The 18,816-nt window shown below is 52.9% G+C and overlaps 1 protein-coding gene and 1 pseudogene across 2 annotated transcripts; both read right to left on the bottom strand.

Annotated features, from left to right (window-relative positions):
• Positions 1–6: 6 nt before the first annotated feature.
• LOC105472120 (N-acetyl-alpha-glucosaminidase) lies at positions 7–9,511 on the bottom strand. Of its 2 annotated transcripts, XM_071083177.1 has the most exons (7): positions 9,096–9,493; positions 8,211–8,358; positions 7,170–7,316; positions 6,937–7,022; positions 4,738–4,994; positions 826–1,945; positions 7–351 (listed from the first exon to the last, which is right to left on the bottom strand). In XM_071083177.1, the coding sequence occupies exons 1-7, from the start codon at positions 9,476–9,478 to the stop codon at positions 228–230; spliced, it is 2,265 nt and encodes a 754-aa protein (XP_070939278.1). In that variant the 5' UTR covers positions 9,479–9,493; the 3' UTR covers positions 7–227. The 2 variants fall into 2 exon arrangements, with proteins under 2 accessions (XP_070939278.1, XP_011723401.1); XM_011725099.3 differs by lacking the exon at positions 7–351 and having other exon boundaries at positions 519–1,945; positions 9,096–9,511.
• Positions 9,512–11,088: 1,577 nt separating this feature from the next.
• Positions 11,089–11,917, bottom strand: LOC105472119 (protein tyrosine phosphatase type IVA 2 pseudogene; annotated as a pseudogene).
• Between the last annotated feature and the right edge of the window lie 6,899 nt (positions 11,918–18,816).

The following is an 18,816-nucleotide window of genomic DNA, read 5'->3' as shown; positions in this document are numbered from 1 at the left end:
CTAAAAAAAAAAAAAAAAGAGGTTTTCCTTCAACAGGAGGCATTCTCCTTTCAAAGGAGAGGGGTTAGTATTAAAAACAGGGATGTGATCCAGCACTATGGCTCACTCCTCTAATCCCAGTACTTAGGGAGGCCAAGGCAGGAAGGCAGGTGGATCACTTGAGGTCAGGAGATCAAGACCAGCCTGGCCAACATGGTAAAACCCCGTCTCTACTAAAAATATAAAAATTAGCCGGGAGTGGTGGTGTAAGCTTGTAGACACAAAAGAATCGCTTGAAACCAGGAGGTAGAGTTTGCAGTGAGCAAAGATTGTGCCATTGTACTCCAGCCTGGGCAAAGAGCAAGACTCCATCTAAAACAAAACAAAACAAAACAAAAAAACAAACAAAAACAGGGATGTGAGGCAAGGGATGGGAGAACAGGTCCCACCCCAGGGCCATGCTATAGCCCTGAGTCCTCCCAATCATGGCAGAGTCCTCCCAATCATTCTCATTCTGACAGACCCAGGGGACTCATCAGTTTAAGTGGAAAGAAAACAGTACTTTAATCCCACACTTTGGGTGGTGGTGGAGGGCAGTTCATTTCCCTCCAGTTGCCCCAGGCCACACCCCACCAGCAGGCCATGGGGCCTCCTCCCAGGCCTGGGTTATCCTGTGATGCTTGTCCAGCTCCAGGCCCTGGAACCTGCCCCAGCTTGGAGTTAGTGGAAAACAAAGCCCAGGGGTGGCGAATCTATCACCAAGAGCCAGCCACCCAGCGGGGGTAATATTTGAGGAAGATCTTCTTGGCCAGGTCCACAGTGTCTCCTCGTGGCTGGCTGGGGTACCTCTGCTTGCTGAGGACGAAGGCCTGCTCCAGTTGGAAGACATTTTTGTCAAACTGGTGCTGTTGGAAAGGGATGCCCTGGGCCACACTGTCAGCCAGCGCCTCCAGGAAGAGCCGCCAGCGAGGGGTGTAGTAGTTGGCCACCAGCCCCGCCAGCTGCTTGTTGGCGTAGTCCAGGATGTTGCCTTCTGGCCCCCACAGGGTCAGCTGGTAGCGGCTGTTCTGCTCATAGAAATCGGCCTCGGCCTCACTGACGGCCGCTGCTCGGGCCTGCTCCAGCCAGCTGCCCAGCAAGAAGCGGCTGTCACTTGCCAGCAGCTCGTCCAGCGCCGGCAGCAGCTCATAGGCCAGGACGCCTCCAGCCCTCAACAGGGAAGTCAGCTCCTTGCTCAGGTAGGCACTCCTTGCCTCCTCATAGTACAAGCTGACCAGCTCCTGCACCGCCTGCCGAGTGAGGTCCAGCAGGTCATAGCGGAAGGCAGGGCTGGCGGCCAGGGAGGGAGCAGATGTGAGCAACAGCCGCCAGGCCTCAAACACACTGGATCGGTTGTACCAGACACTGGTATTCATCTGTAGGGACGGCCGCCTGACCAGCGGGCTGCGATTGTGGCCCCTGCAGGCCTCCCCGGAGCAGTTGTACACACTCCGGAGCAGTAGTCTCCACGCTGCCCCTGCGTCCGGGTGGGAGACCCCATACCGCTGGGCAGCAAAGTTGGTCACCCAGGCTGCCAAATCTGGCACTGGGTCCTTTCGCCAGCCCAGCTCAGCCATGAGGGAATAGACCACTTCGTTCTGGCTGATGCCCTCGGGGGCCATGCCCGTGCCTACCATGGTGGAGTTGGGGAAGAGGCGGGCAGCTTCTGGGCCTCCGTTCACGGCCTCCAGGGCTCCAAACAGACCATGGTTTCCCCCAAAGTTGTGCAGCATGCACCAGATGAAGGGCTGGCCCTGGAAGGAGGCGGTGCGGGTGTACACAGGCTGGCTCTCAGCAAACAGGTCCAGAACCAGGAGGCGGCCACGAGGCACAGCCCCCAGCACAGCCCCAATCTGGGCGGGCCCCCAGAACTGGGGCTGGTGCTGGAAGAGCCAGCCTTGAAGCAGCCACACAGCCTCAGTATCCACTGTGGTCAGGAGGTGGGGGGAACAGAGAAGAGGAGTGATGAGACAGAGGGGCCAGGGAATGTTCACCCCACTCTACGGATGACTCTCTCTATCCCAGGGCATGGCTTCCCGTGACCCCCACCAGCGGGACGCTCTGTCGCACATACGCTGCCCCGTCCTTATCGCTTCCTTCTGGAAACTCCAGCACAGGGTTCAGCAGCTTGGGGGTACATGAGAGTTACCCAGAGGGCTCCTTAAAACATGGGGCTTCCTGGCCGGGCGCGGTGGCTCACGCCTGTAATCCCAGCACTTTGGGAGGCCGAGGCAGGTGGATCATGAGGTCAGGAGATCGAGACCATCCTGGCTAACATGGTGAAACCCCGTCTCTACTAAAAAATACAAAAAAATTAGCCAGGCATGGTGGCGGGCGCCTGTAGTCCCAGCTACTTGGGAGGCTGAGGCAGGAGAATGGCGTGAACCCGGGAGGCGGAGCTTGCAGTGAGCCGAGATCACACCACTGAACTCCAGCCTGGGCGACAGAGAGAGACTCGATCTCAAAAAAAAAAAAGGCGGGGTGCGGTGGCTCAAGCCTGTAATCCCAGCACTTTGGGAGGCCGAGATGGGCGGATCACGAGGTCACAAGATCAAGACCATCCTGGCTAACATGGTGAAACCCCGTCTCTACTAAAAAATACAAAAAACTAGCCGGGCGAGGTGGCGGGCGCCTGTAGTCCCAGCTACTCGGGAGGCTGAGGCAGGAGAATGGCGCAAACCTGGGAGGCAGAGCTTGCAGTGAGCTGATATCCGGCCACTGCACTCCAGCCTGGGCGACAAGAGCGAGACTCCATCTCAAAAAAAAAAAAAACAAACAAACAAAAAACAAACAAAAAACGTGGGGCAGGCCGGGCGCGGTGGCTCAAGCCTGTAATCCCAGCACTTTGGGAGGCCGAGACGGGCGGATCACAAGGTCAGGAGATCGAGACCATCCTGGCTAACACGGCGAAACCCCGTCTCTACTAAAAACACAAAAAATTAGCCGGGCGAGGTGGCGGCGCCTGTGGTCCCAGCTACTCGGGAGGCTGAGGCAGGAGAATGGCGTGAACCCGGGAGGCGGAGCTTGCAGTGAGCTGAGATCTGGCCACTGCACTCCAGCCTGGGGGACAGAGCGAGACTCCGTCTCAAAAAAAACAAACAAACAAAAAAAAAAAAAAAAAAAAAAAAACCTGGGGCTTCCTGGCTGGGTGGGGTGGCCCACACCTATAATCCCAGCACTCTGAGTGGCCGAGGAGGGTGGATCACTTGAGCCCAGGAGTTCCAGTCCTGCCCGGCCAATGTGGGGAAACCCTGTCTATACTAAAAATACAAAAGTTAGCCTAGGGTAATGGCAGGTGCCTATAATCCCAGCTACTGGGGAGGCAGAGGCACAAGAATCACTTGAACCCATGAGGCAGAAGTTGTAGTGAGCCGAGATTGTGTCACCGCACTCCAGTCTGGGTGACAGAGTAAGACTCTATCTCAAAAACAAAATCAAGGCCAGGCACAGTAGTCCCACGCACGCCTGTAATCCCAGTACTTTGGGACGCCGAGGTGGGTGGATCACCTGAGGTCAGGAATTTGAGACCAGCCTGGCCACCATGGTGAAACCCTGTCTCTACTAAAAATACAAAAATTGGCCAGGCGAGGTGGCTCACACCTATAATCCCAGCATTTTGGGAGGCTGAAGTGGGCGGATCATTTGAGGTCAGGAGTTCAAGACCAGCTTGTCCTACATAGTGTAACCCTGTTTCTACTAAAATACAAAAATTAGCCAGGCGTGGTGGGGGCCACCTGTAATCTCAGCTACTCAGGAGGCTGAGGCAGGAGAATCGCTTGAACTCAGGAGGCAGAGGTTGCAGTGAACTGAGATCATGCCACTGCACTCCAGCCTGGGTGACAGAGTGAGACTCTGTCTCAAAACAAACCAACAAAAATTGCCGGGCGTGGTGGTGCGTGCCTGTAGTCCCAACTACTCGGGAGACTGAGGCAGGAGAATCACTTGAACCTAGGAGATGAAGGTTGCAGTGAGACGAGATTGTGCCACTGCACTCCAACCTGGGCAACAGAGTAAGACTCTGTCTCAAAAAAAAAAAAAAAAAAAAAAATGTAGCTTCTGCTTCAGAATTTGCTATCTCACAGCTCAGGGTGCTGCTGCTGCTGGTTTGGGCCACATCAGAGCAGTGCTGCTCAAGAAAGGCTAAGCTGATCTGTTCTCTTCCTGGCCAACAGAGACGCCTCTCCACCAAGTCATTCCTGACTTGGGCGCCCTCCCCTCCACTCCTCGTAAGTGGCAGGAAGGAGCCCTGGCTTCACGGTTTTGTAGCAGGATGGGCACTTAGTGCCTTTAGGCGCATCCACTCACCTCCTGCCTGCAGTGCCTACCTCAGCAACCACACAGAGACCAAACAAAGTCCTTGTTCATCGCTAGCCCCTTAGTGGCCTTCGCGCTGGGCCAGGCGTTACTCTACCTATGAGGTATTCCCTGTCTACAGGGAAAACAAATGAGACACTGGCAATGAGGTCAGAAGTCATAAGTCACACAGCCAGGAAATAGGAGCGCCAGGTATGACCCAGGTTGTCAGCCTCCAGAGCTCACCTCTCAACCACAGTGGGATTCACTGAGACGACGCATGTGTACAAGTGCTTGGTAAACTGTAAAGTGCTGTGTGCTATGGCAAGGCATTATTCCAGTCCCTCTGCCTACCCCTGTTGACATCTGCTACTCCCTTCTTTATGAGGGTCTGGGGGGCTCTCCCACCTCCCCCAGGCACTGTACCTGCAATCATGGCCTCATAGACGGCCGTGGTGGCTGCGGCAAGGTAGGAGGGCGCTGAGGAGGGTGGCTGCATCTCGTTGAAAGTGTCGGCCCCATAGATGTGGTCTGTGCCAAACTCTTTGACCAGCTCTCGCAGGAAGAGGCTCCCGATGACGGGGAACATGGGGTCTTCCGGAGCCAGAAGGAAGGAGCAGGAGTAGGAACAGTTGAAGTGTCCCCAACTGCCCATCTTCGTGACATTGACCTGAGGGAACACCCTAGTGGGAAGCAAAAGCTCAGACATTTCATGGAAGCCACCATAGTGTACATCATGGCCCACAGCCCCTCAGCAGCCTCGCCAACTTCTCTACAGCTCCCGGGGCACATCCCGGTTTCTCTCGCCCCTATGGCTTGTACAGGCTGTGCTCTCTGCCTAGAGTCGTTTCCTCTCCTTCCCTGGCCACCTTCGCTGAAAAACTTTCACTATCTGTCCCCTTCCTATGGCCAGAAACAAGCAACACTCCTCTTTCTTTCTTTCTTCCTTCCTTCCTTCCTTTCTCTCTCTCTCTCTCTCTTTTTTAATTACACTTTTAGTTCCAGGATACATGTGCAGAACATGCAGGTTTGTTGCATAGGTATACTTGTGCCATGGTGGTTTGCTGCACCCATCAACCTGTCATCTGGGTTTTCAGCCCCGCATGCATTAAGTATTTGCCCTAATGCTAGCTCTCCCCTTGACCCCCACCCCCCGACAGGCCCCGGTGTGTGATGTTCCCCTCCATGTCCATGTGTTCTCATTGTGCAACTCCCACTATGAGTAAGAACATGAGGTGTTTAATATTCTTTTTTTTTTTTTTTTGAGATAGAGTCTCACTCTGTCGCCCAGGCTGGAGTGAAGTGGCGTGATCTTGGCTCACTGTAATCTCCGCCCCTGGCTTCAAGAGATTCCCCTGCCTCAGCCTACCGAGTAGCTGGGATTACAGGAGCCCACCAGCACGCCTGGCTAATTTTTGTACTTTTAGTAGAGATGGGGTTTTGTCACGTTGGCCAGGCTGGTCTTGAACTCCTGACCTCAGGTGATCCACCCGCCTTAGCCTCCCAAAATGCTAGGATTATAGGCATGAGCCATGGCGTCTAAGCAACACTTGTTTTTCAAGGCTGGGCTCTGCCCTGAGCCCTTCCTGCCCCTCTCTCCTGGCAGAGGAGAAGGGAACCCACATATATTCCTGTCCTTGTCACCGCATTGTATCCTTCAGCCAACATATCTCCCCTATCAGGGGTAAGGCCTCGGGCATGTTTCTTGCCACCTCCTAGGACCCAGCACAGAGCCAGGTCTGGCAGCTGCAGAGAGCTGGACCAAGTTTATTGAATGAATAAGTTTCCTGCCACCTGGTGATGGGGGCAAAGAGGCAGGCAGGGAGGCCACGGGCATACATGAAGTCCTGTGAGAGTGTGGGAGCCAGACACTAGCAGGTGCAAAGGAGGACATGGGGGGGCACTAGCAAGTCTTCCTGAAGGAGGGGAGGTCTCAGGTGGGCCTTGAAGACTTTCCCCAACCACATGTGAGAGGATGGCTGGGAAGCACAGAGGAGCAGGAGAGGAGGGACTGGAGCACCCCTGCTGCCACTCGTAAGGGCTGCCATTTGCTAGCACTCTGTGCAAAGTCACAGATAGATCAAGAGATAATTACAAACCCTACAGCCAAGTGGGTAGAGATTCCATTTTACAAGTAAGGAAACTGAGGCACAGAGCAGTCATGTCATCTGCCCGAAGTCACACAGCTAGTTAGTAGCAGAGTCAGAAAGCAAACACAGGCCTACATCCAGAGCTTAAGTTTGTTTGTTTGTTTGTTTGAAACAGAGTTTCGCTCTTGTTGCCCAGGCTGGAGTGCAATGGTGAGATTTTGATTCACTGCAATGTCTGTCTCCTGGGTTTAAGCAATTCTCCTGCCTCAGCCTCCTGAGTAGATGGGATTATAGGCACATGCCACCATGCCCAGCTAATTTTTATATTTTTAGTAGCGACGCGGTTTCACCACGTTGGTCAGGCTGGTCTCGAACTCCTGACCTCAGGTGATCTGCCCAATTCGGCCTCCCAAAGTGCTGGGATTACAGGTGTAAGCCACTGCGCCCAGCCCAAAGCTTAAGTTTTTAAGTCATGTTCTAGACGGGAATAAAATTCCCTCTCTGAGCTAAGTGGAGGAGGTGAGCGGCACCTTACCTGGTGACAGCCTCGGGAACATGCCCCGCGAATGCAGGTAGCACTGGGGTCATGCCAAAGGAGCGCATCCGGTCCAGGACCCGGTGCTGGAGGAACAGAAGGAAGGGTGGTGAGCATGGCCACTGCTGTCCTATGGGGAGGCCCTCATCTCCCAGGACACACGGAGCCCCCCCGCCTCAGTTAAGAGCCCCAGGGCCAGCCCAGTACCACCCTTCTCTTTTCCATCCTTTTACCTGCAGGTAAAGCTGCTTGATGTGCCAGGAGGGGGGCAGGGGGCCATCCCAGGTGTGCAGGTTGCCCATTCGCCCCCAGGCCAGGAAGGCAGGACCAGTAAAGAACTCATTGATCTCTGTCTGGGTCAGGCCCAAGGCCAGGTACACCTGAGGAGGAAGGGCCCACACATAGATATATATTCGTCTTCATTCATTCATTCATTCATTCAACAACCATTCACTCATTGCTTTTTTGTGCTGGGCGCTAGGGCTACTGAGACAAAATCTGACCCCTGCTATCAGGGAGCCCACAGCCCAGAGGAAAGAGACCTGTGAATAGGTGAGTTCACTGGGACACCTTTGTCGCATGGGTGAGGAGATGGGGCACAAAGGGGCTTTCCCCAAGAGGAAGGCCTTAGAAGGCTTCATGAGCAAGGGTGCCAGACAGAAGGGCAGGGAGCTGTGTGAAGAGCTTAAACAGCGCCTGGAGCAGCCGGTGCAGCACAGAGGCTTCCAGGGAGGCAGATCTAGAGCTGACCATGAGTTGGATCCAAGGGACCAGGTGATTGGCCGCATAGGGGAGATGGGGGAAGGAGACCCACTCCTCAAACTGGAAGCCTCAGTTTTGTTTTTTTGACAGAGTCTCGCTCTGTTGCCCAGGCTGTAGTGCAGTGGCACGATCTCGGCTCACTGCGACCTCCACCTCCCGGGTAGCGAGTCCCCTGCCTCAAGCTCCCAAGTAGCTGGGACTACAGGTGTGTGCCACCACACCAGGCTAATTTTTTGTATTTTAGTAGAGACAGGGTTTCACCATGTTGGCCAGGATGGTCTCGATCTCCTGACCTCGTGATCCGCCCGCCTCAGCCTCCCAAAGTGCTGGGATCACAGGCGTGAGGCACCGCGCCCGGCCGGAAGCCTCAGTTTTCAGGAGGCCAGAGCCATTGTGCACGCTGAAAGCACTTCTAGAGAGAGACACTGCGCCCATGCTGGGGGGCGGGTGAAAACACCTAGGGTGGCTCCTGCCATAGGCAGGAGGGTGGGGAGGGGACAGTGGGCACGCACCCTCTGCCAGATGGCCTCCTGGCCGCTCCAGGCCAGTGCCAGGTTGATGCCATTCAGCGCCATCCAGTCTATCTCTCGCTCCCAGCGGGCCCAGTCCCACCACACGAAGGAGTAGCTTTGCGTGCACACATTCTGGTAATAGCGGTACCTGCGGGCAGTGTCATGAGCGGGGGCGCATCCCACCCTGCAGGGTCCACAGCCCTGGAACAAATCCCCCATCCCCCACCTAGAGGAGAGGGGAGGGGCTCCAAACAATGCCCTTCTGCTTCACACTGGGACCCACCCCAGGTGGAGCTATGACCAGGTACCTGGGCTGGGCTTCTGAGGCACTCGCCCCCTGTACTCCCCCAGGGCCCTCTAGCCTGGCGGGTATTTGGGTGGCATATTCCACTTTCATGCCACCCTGCCAGAGCCCCTCCTCTGCACGGTGTTTTCCTGGAACGGGGAATCCCTGCCCCCACAGTCTGACAGATGGGCGGGGGACAGTTGTGTGGACACATCACTCCACAGTGTGGCAGGCGCTGGAACACAGGCCTGTGTGGGAGGATTGGGGCGTCCTTCCTCAGTCCGCAGGTTCAAAGAGAGGGTGGGGGAGGAACGGAAGAAAATTCATTCATCACCAATTGTGCACCACAAATTCTACGCCCATCATCGTGCAAATCCTCACAATAACACTGCACGGTAGGCGTCTTGTTTTCGTTTTTCAGGTGGGCCAGCCGAGGCTCTGAAAAGCAGAGTGGCTGGCTCAAGGCCACACAGCTGCTGGAAGCGGCGCAGCTGGGCCTTCCGGCCAGCGCTCGCCGTTCAGCCTCCCGATTTGGGTGGCAGCGGCTCAGGGAAGGGGTGAGCGCCTCGGGCGGACGCGGGGAAGCTGCGGGGCGGTACCTGTTGGGCGTGGCCTCGGTCAGCTCCCCCGGCACGGCGGGCAGTGGCCGCGGCAGGCGCAGCTGAGAGCCGGACCAGGCCACGTGGCAGCCGCAGAAGTCGCGCAGGTAGCGGTGCAACCCCGCAGCGGCCGCCACGCCCGTGGAGCCGCGCACCCGCACGCGCGCCGCGCCGCCGCCGCCCAGGCTGTAGGTGTCCAAGCCCGGCTTGGTAGCCAGGGCGCGCTCCACCGACACCGAGAAGTCGGCCGCCGGGCCAGGCCCCACCAGCCGGGCCACGAGCGCCCGCACGGCCGCCGCCTCCCGGGCCTCGTCGCCTGCCGCGCCCCCGGCCCTGGCCAGGAGAAGGACACCCACCGCCGCGGCCACCGCCACCGCCACCATGGTCTCAGCCCGGCTGGTCCCGCTACTGCTAGGGGGCGGGGCGGCCCGCGTCCAATCAGCTGCCGGCCTCCGGCCACGTGGACCCGAAGGCCAAACCCGGGCTCAGGGCCAGGAGTCGTGGCTTCCGGGTCCCAGGACACTCCCTTGGGGGCGTCTCGTGACCGCATGCGGTGGGGAGCGCGTGACCCTGGCTCCAGGGCCGAAGGGGACCCGCTGGCCCTCACAGAGCACTGTATCAGGCACTGCCATAGCTACTGCCCTACTGATGAACGAGAAGACGGTCCCTACCGTCCGTGTCAGGGGGGTGACCTAGAAATCAAATACTTACAGAAATAAGGATTTCCATCATAGTTGTGATGCTGCGAAGAAGTGCAAGGGTAAGACTTCCAAAGGGAGTGACTTTTAACCTGAAACTCAGAGATGAATAGGAATTGACTAGAAGAGGGAAAGGAAGAGCCTTCCAGAGAGAAGAAATGCATTTATGAAGGCCCTGGGAAGGCAGAGAGCTTGCAGATTTGAGGAACAGGCTAGGAGGTTCGAGGAGGGATGGGGCCATGTGAGCCCAGGCCGGCCGTGGGGCAGGGCTGGTGGACACGTTAAAGGCTGTCCATTGGCAGCAGCAGCAACATGACAGGAGCTGTCATTTTGTCAGAAGTTTCCAACCAGAGCGACTCCATCTTGAACAGGGGCTGCATAAAATGAGACAGAGACCTGCTGGGCTGAATTCCTGGGAGGTTAGGACTTCCTCCTCACAGGATGAGACAGGAGGCCAGCACAAGGTAAAAGGTCACAAGCCCCCGCTGATAAAATGGAATGCAGCAAAGAAACCGGTCAAAACCTGCCAAAACCAAGACAATCAGGAAGGTGACCTCTGGTCGTCCTTGCTGCTCATTATACGCTAATTATAATGCATTAGCATGCTAAAGACACTCCCAGCAGCACCAGGCGGTTTACAAATGCCATGGCAACGTCCAGAAGTTACCCTATATGGTCTAAGTAGTGGAGGAACCCTCAGTTGGGGAGGAATCCCCACCCCTCTTCTGGAAAACTTATTACTAACCCACCCCTTGTTTATCATATAATCAAGAAATAACCATAAAAATAGCCAACTTTAGGCCAGGAGCGGTGGCTTATGCCTGTAATCCCAGCACTCTGGGAGGCTGAGGCTTGCAGATCACCTGAAGTCAGGGGTTTGAGACCAGCCTAGCCAACATATAGTGAAAACCCATCTGTACTAAAAATACAAAAGTTAGCCAGACATGGTGGCACACTCCTGTGGTCCCCGCTACTTGGGAAGCTGAGGCAGGAGAATCGCTTGAATGCTGGAGGTGCAGGTTGCAGTGAGCCAAGATTGCGCCATTGCATTCCAGCCTGGATGACAGAGCAAGACTCCATCTCAAAAAAGAAAAAAGAAAAAAGGTTGAAAGAGGCCTGGAATCAGATGCCGACTTTAGATACTAGGAAAGTATGATTTTTTTTTTTTTTTTTAATCTCAGCTCACAGGAACCTCAGCCACCCAGGTTCAAGCCATTCTCCTATCTCAGTTTCCTGAGTAGCTGGGATTACAGGCACATGCCACCACACCTGGCTAACCTTTGTAGGGATGGGGTTTCGCCATGTTGTCCAGGCTGGTCTTGAACTCTTTTTTTTTTTCTTAAACATTTTATTCATTTTATAGAGAGATTTCTCTTTCGTTTGCTTTTGTTCCAATCATTAGGAGAGTGGTTGAGGAGTACTGAATCCATCACTACTTTGATGACACAGGTAAGATTCCAGATTCACATTTCCAGGTACCAAGAGTTCCCTCTAAATGCCACAATCAAGTCAGCCTTCTTTTACATTTCTCTCTACTGAACACAGCAATGCCCATTGGTATTTCTGAAGTGTAATTGCATCTTAGGTCGGTATTTCTCCAAGTAAAGCAGCTGTTTGGAATGGAACACTCCCCTTCTTTTTTGTCTTATAAACTGAACTGCATCTTCGTACTTCATTCCACATTCAATCAAAGCAAGTGCAACCAGCACAGGTGCCCCTTCCCAATCCTGCAACACAATGCACTGCAACAGAGCAACCTGGCTCTTCACGAAATTTTAAACAGGTTTAACCAATCATCTACTATCTGATTAGGGGGTGGAGCTCCATCATCCAATGGCCAATCTAGAACGTGGATTCCTTCTTTTTCAACTGGAGCTTTATCATAGGTAGCATCACAAACTCGAACCAAAGTCATCACTCCATACTTCTTAAGTTCCTCTGTGAACTTGTTGAGAGTAGCATTGGTTGGGTTGTGAGTTATCAGAAAATACATGTTCTCATAGGAGATCTCCACAGGGGCTGGACAGTTCATTATGGCAAATAAAAAGTGTGAGCGTGCGTGTGTGATGGGGAAAGTGGAAAAAAAAATTCAATCTTGAAATGTTTCACAGCAGAAAACATTAAAAAGACCACTAGGCCGGGCGCGGTGGCTCAAGCCTGTAATCCCAGCACTTTGGGAGGCCGAGACGGGTGGATCACGAGGTCAGGAGATCGAGACCATCCTGGCTAACACAGTGAAACCCCGTCTCTACTAAAAATACAAGAAAATTAGCCAGGCGAGGTAGCGGGCGCCTGTAGTCCCAGCTACTCGGGAGGCTGAGGCAGGAGAATGGCGTGAACCCGTGGGGGCGGAGCTTGCAGTGAGCCGATATCGTGCCACTGCACTCCAGCCTGGGGCACAGAGCAAGACTCCGTCTCAAAAAAAAAAAAAAAAAAAAAAAGACCACTAAAATACCTATTATCAATCTGTTTTCTCTCTTCAACTTGGTTATTCCTTATGAAGCTTCTCTCTTCAGGATAAGCAAATTATTTAGAATCCACTTGAATCCAAATTCAATTTGGGCCTCAATTTCTGCAGATGGATACCTTCAGTCTCCAAAAAAATCCAACTACATACAAAACTTAAGCAGCCTTTACTACATTTAGGCACTAGTGACACAAGTTAAAAGTGTAGGTTGGCCAGGCAAGGTGGCTCACGCCTGTAATCCCAGCACTTTGGGAGGCCGAGGTGGGCCGATCACGAGGTCAGGGGATCGAGATCATCCTGGCTAACACAGTGAAACCCTGTCTCTACAAAAAATACAAAAAAATTAGCCAGGCGTGGCGGCGGACACCTGTAGTGCCAGCTACTTGGGAGGCTGAGGCAGAAGAATGGGGTGAACCTGGGAGGCGGAGCTTGCAGTGAGCCGAGATCGCGCCACTGCACTCCAGCCTGGGCAACTGAGCGAGACCCAGTATCAAAAAACAAAACAAAAAAAGTGTAGGTCACTTTCCACTTGTTTACTTGATGCTGAATTTTATTGGAGTCATTAAAAGAAATATGCTTGCAATTAAAAAAAAAAAAGCCAACGATTTCTGAGGCCAGTCTCAGTGTCCAGGAGTCTTCAAGGCAATGTTAATTATGGCACATAGAACTTCCAAGCTAACTTGTCAGCGAAAACGCTGTGCTGAGCCTGGCAGAAGTCTGCCCTCACCCTCAGAATCGCCATAAATGTGCAACGTATATTCCAACGAAACACGCTGGCGAGCTGGGGGCTGGGCATTGAAGTCCGGCGGCGGCGGGAGCGAGGAGGTGCTTATCTCCTCAGTCACCTCGGAGGCAGCGGCGGTAGCGGTGGCGGCGGCGACGACTCCCCACTCAGCCTCGGCGCGCGACACTTGGCCCGGCCTGGCGGCGGCGGCGCGTCTCAAGTCTTCTTGCTGCTGCTGCTGCTGCGGCCGCCGCTGCGTCTCCTGCTGCCGCCATCGCCCCCGCTGCTGCCACTGCCCTGTGGCGTCGCCTCACGCGGTGTCCGGCCGCTGGTGCCGCTCCCTCGAACTCTTGATCTTAAGTGATCCATCTACCTCATCCTCCCAAAGTGCTGGGATTACTTCTAAATTCTCCAGACGAGTTTTGCCTCCAGATTGCCTGTTTGATGGCCAACAGGTGTCTTTGCTCCTTGGATTGCTCCTTATCTAAATTGCTCAGATAAGAACTTTTTGTCTCCGGGGCCTGTTCAATGGTCACCGGGTGATTTTCGCTCTCTCAGCTTTCTTAAGGTCTAGATTGGGACCCCTTTTCAGTAACAATTTCACAGATTGGGAAACAGAGCCAGAGACAGGAAGTGACTTGGGCAAGATCACTAACTAGTAAGGAAAGCAGCTCTGGACTAGAACTGGAACTCCTGACTCCCAGATCAGGGTTCTTGCTGCTCTTCCCCAGGCAATGCAACTTGTCAGGCTTCCTATCTGATCAGGGAGGGCTTGAGTAAAGCTGCTCTGGGGCTGGGAGTGGCCGACTCTCTAGAAGGACTGCACTAGATGTGTTAGATGGGGTGGCCCACTCCTGTAATCACAGCACTTATGGAGGTGGAGGCAGGTGGAGCTCTTAAGTCCAGGAGTTTGAGACCAGCCTGGGTAACATGGAGAAACCCTGTCTCTACAAAAATCTTCTGGGCACAGAGGCCTATGTTTGTGGTCCCAGCTAGCTCCTCAGAGGCTGAGACAGGAAGATGGCTTGAGCCCAGGGGTTTGAAGCTGCAGTGAGCCATGATCACACCACTGCACTCCAGGCCAGGCAACAGAGCGAAATCCTGACTCAAAAAAGAAAGTCTAGCCCATTGTAGTGGCCCCTGATCCTAGGAGGTTGAGGCAGGTGGATCAGAGTCTAGGAGTCCAAGACCAGCCTGGGTAACATGGCAAAACCCCTTCTGTACAAAAAATACAAAGATTAGCCCAGCATGGTGACATGCACCTGTGGTCCCAGCTACAGGTTGGGAGAATAGGTTCGCTTGAGCCTGGGAGGTCGAGGCTGCAGTGAATCCAGATGGCACCACAGCACTCCAGGCCAGGGACTGAGCAAGGTAACACATTATCATCTATTTATTTAAGACTCTGTAAACAGTGGTTGTGGGAGGGAGGGGGAGATTCAGGGACACTGTGGGTGAAAGACATAATTATAATAGGGTCTTTAGTACTGTTTGATCCTTTTTTTCTTTTTTGCTTTTTTTGAGATGGAGTCTCCCTCTGTCGCCCAGGCTGGAGTGCAGTGGCGCCATCTCCTGTCTCAGCATCCCAACTAGCTGGAACTACGGCATGTCTTGGGGTGGGAGGAGGGGTCTCAAAAAAAAAGAACTTACCAACAACAGTATAGGTTGGGAAAAGGAAAGTTTATTAGAAAGGAAGAACGCTGCAGCCGAGTGCAGCGGTGCCTCCGCGGGAGGACTGAGTGTGCTGCGGTGGATTTTCCTTAGGAGCATGTGTGGACCTTAAGGTGGGAACTTAGGGTTGTAAATTGAGCTTCAGCACGGCATAGAATGTACAGAAATTTTAGGTTGTGAAGGCAGAGCCCTCAGGAATGAGATTGGTGCCTTTGTAAGGGAGGCCAGAGAGAAAGCCCTACCCGCTTCTACCATGTGAAACCACAGTGAGAAGGCATAGCTTATTAAGCAGGGAGTGAGCCCTCACCAAACACTGAATCTATAAGCACCTTCATCTTGGACTTTCCAGCCTGCAGAAGTGTGAGAAATAAGTGTTTGGTGTGTGTGTGTGTGTGTGTGTATATATATATATATATAGACATTTTAGTTACTTATAAAAGTTGAAAGAGGCTTGGAATCAGATGCCAATTTTAAATACTAGGGAAGTTTTTTTTGTTTTTTCTTTTGAGACAGAGTCTCCCTCTGTCGCCCAGGCTGGAGTGCACTGGCCTGATCTCAGCTCACTGCAACCTCCACCTCCTGGTTCAAGCAGTTCTCCTGTCTCAGCCTCCTGAGTAGCTGGGATTACAGGTGTGCACCATCATGCCCGGCTAATTTTTGTAGGGACTGTGTTTCATCATGTTGGCCAGGCTGATCTCTAACTGTTGACCTCAAGTGATCCACCTGCCTTGGCCTCCCAAAGTGCTAGGATTACAGGTGTGAGCCACCATGCCTGGCCTTGATTACTTTCAAATTCCCCACACAAGGATTTTGCCTCCAGATTGCCTATTTGATGGTCAACAGGTGTCTTTGCTCCTTGGACTGCTCCTTATCTAAATTGCTCAGATAAGAACTTTTTGTCTGGAGGGGGTGTGATTTTTGCTGTCTTCACCTTTCTTTGAGTCTGGATTGGGACCCCTTTCCAGTAACAATTTCACAGATTGGGAAACAGAGCCAGAGACAGGAAGTGACTTGGGCAAGATCACTAACTAGTAAGGAAAGCAGCTCTGGACTAGAACTGGAACTCCTGACTCCCAAAGCAGGGTTCTTGCTGCTCTTCCCCAGGCAATGCAACTTGTCGGGCTTCCTATCTGATCAGGGAGAGCTTGAGAAAGGCTGCTCGGGGCTGGGAGTGGCTGACTCTCTAGGACTGCACTAGGTGTGCCAGATGTGGTAACTCACACCTGTAATCACAGCACTTAGGGAGGCTGAGGCAGGTGGACCACTTGAGTCCAGGAGTTTGAGACCAGCCTGGATAACATGGAGAAACCCCGTCTCTACAAAACTTGGGCACAGAGGCCTGTGTTTGTGGTCCCAGCTAGCTCCTCAGGAGGCTGAGACAGGACGATGGCTTGAGCCCAGGGGTTTAAGGCTGCAGTGAGTCACAATCACGCCACTGCAACTCCAGGCCAGGCAACAAAGCAAGACCCTGACTTTAAAATTGAAAAAAAAAAAAAAAAAGTCTAGCTCATTGCGGTGGCCCTTGATCCTAGGAGGTTGAGGCAGGTGGATCACTTGAGTCTAGGAGTCCAAGACCAGCTTGGGCAACATGGCAAAACCCCTTCTCTACAAAAAGTACAAAGATTAGCCTGGCATGGTGGCATGCACCTGCGGTCTCGGCTACTCGGGAGGTTGAGAGGGGAGGATCGCTTGAATCTGGGAGGTCGAGGCTGCAGTGAGCCCAGATGGCACCACAGCACTCCAGGTCAGGCAACAGAGCGACAGAGTAAGATAACACATTATCATCTGTTTGTTTGCTTGTTTTTTTTTTTTTTTTAATTTTAAGGCTCTGTAAACAGTGGTTGTGGGAGAGAGGGGGAGATTCACATTTTGAGTGAAAGCCTTTTTTTTGTTTTTGTTTTTTGATAATAGGGCCTTTAGTACTGTTCGATCCTCTTTTTTTTTTTTTTGAAATGGAGTCTGGCTCTGTCCCCCATGGTTGGAGTGCAGTGGCGCCATCTCCTGTCTCAGCCTCCAGACTAGCTGGGAATACTGGCATGCACCACCACGCCTGGCTAATTTTTGTATTTTTAGTATAGATGGGGTTTCACCAGGCTGGTCTTGAACTCCTGACCTCAGGTGATCCACCCGCCTCAGCCTCCCAAAGTGCTGGTATTACAGGCATGAGCCACTGCACCTGGCCTGATCTTTTACTATGTGACACAACTCATTACTTTTCCAGTAGTGTATGTGAAGCAAGTTGGCCGGGTTCTCTGCATGCTCTCCAGCCCATCTCATCTTTTGCTCCTGGCTAGCCTACCCCTCTGCTCATGCGCTCCAGAATACCCCAGGATTGCTTAGTCTCTGCCCATCTAATCCAGTTGCTTGCCTATCACACAGCCCAGCTCAGATCCCAGCCCACCTTGCCAAAGGAGGAATGAGTCCTTCCCTATCTGGCCACCAGAGAGCAGCCCACACCTAGGACATGCCTTGGGTAGGCTGAGGCATTGAGGGGGCAGGCCACTTTGATCTGAAACACTGAGGCTGCCAGCTGGCTTTGAGGTCCAATGCCCCCTCTACCCAAGGTTCCTGGGGCAGAAAGAAGTGCAGTCTGGTGATAGACTTGTCGCCTATCTCTACAAAGCTTGGGACTCCCCAGGCCAAGGATGCCAAGGCCACCCTCTCCAACACTGGTTCTAGGACCTCAAGATGAGGGGCATTTCCTGGACAGGAGCACAGACTCATCAGACACACGTCTGGGGTCCTTGGGGTTCCACAAGAAGGGGATCAGGGCAAAGGGCACATCTCTTAAAAACAGGAGAGGCCGGGCGCGGTGGTTCACGCCTGTAATCCCATCACTTTGGAAGGCCAAGGCAGGCAGATCATATGAGGTCAGGAGTTCGAGACCAGCCTGGCCAACATGGTGAAATCTCATCTCTACTAAAAATACAAAAATTAGGGCATGGTGCTGCATGCCAATAATCCCAGCTACTCAGGAGGCTGAGGCAGGAGAACCACTTGAACCTGGGAGGTGGAGGTTGCAGTGAGTGAAGATGGTACCACTGCACTCCAGCCTGGGCAACAAGAGTGAAACTCCATCTCAGAAAAAAAAAAAAAATTAGCGGGGTGTGGTGGTGCGCACCTGTAATCCTGGGTAATCAGGAGGCTGAGGTGGGAGAATCCTTTGAAACCGGGAGGTGGAGGTTGCAGTGATTGCAGTGAGTCAAGATCATGCCACTGTACTCCAGCCTGGGCAACAGAGCAAGACTCTATCTCAAAAAAAAAAAAAAAAAAATTTACCAATGTAAAGTGTACAATTCAATGGGTTTTAGTATATTCACATAATTGTGCAGCCATCAGCAGCCTAATTTTACATTTTCATCATTCAAAATGAAACTCCATACTCCTTAGGAGTCACTCCCCACTGTAACTCTCTCCCCAGCCCCATCCGGCACCCAGTCCTGGCATCCACCAAATCTGTGTCTATGGGTTTGTCTATTCTAGACATTCCAGATACACGGAATCATACATTGTTGGTCTTCTGTGGCTGGTTTTTGAGGTCCATTCATGTTGTAGCATTTATCAGTATCTCATTCCTGTTAATTGTAGAACAATATCCATCATGCCCCTCCCACCTTTTATTGATCCATTTATCAGCTGGTGGACATTGGGCTGTTTCCATTTTGGGGCTATTATGAATAATGCTGCCATGAACATTTGTGTGCAAGTTTTTGTGGGTATGATTTCGTTTTTCTTGGGTAGATAAGAAAGTGGAATTGCTGGGTCTTAGGTTAATTCTGTTTAATGTATTTTTTTGAGAGAGAGTCTCACTCTGTCATCTGGGCTGGAGCACAGTGGCGTGATCTTGGCTCACTGCAATCTCTGCCGCCTAGGTTCAAGAGATTCTCCTGCTTCAGCCTCCTGAGTAGCTGGGATTACAGACATCTGCCACCGCACCCGGCTAATTTTTGTATTTTTAGTAGAGACGGGGTTTCACCATCTTGGCCAGGCTGGTCTTGAACTCCTGACCTCATGATCCACCCACCTGGGCTTCCCACAGTGCTGGGATTACAGGCATGAGCCACTGTGCCCGGCCAATTCTGTTTAATATTTTGAGGAACTGCCAGACTGCTTTCCAAAGCAGCTGCACCATTTTACATTCCCACCAGCAGTGAATTGGGGTTC

The sequence above is a fragment of the Macaca nemestrina genome, chromosome 17, assembly GCF_043159975.1.
Source record: "Macaca nemestrina isolate mMacNem1 chromosome 17, mMacNem.hap1, whole genome shotgun sequence".
NCBI classification, from domain to species: domain Eukaryota; kingdom Metazoa; phylum Chordata; class Mammalia; order Primates; family Cercopithecidae; genus Macaca; species Macaca nemestrina.
This window is presented reverse-complemented; position numbering and strand designations above follow the sequence as displayed.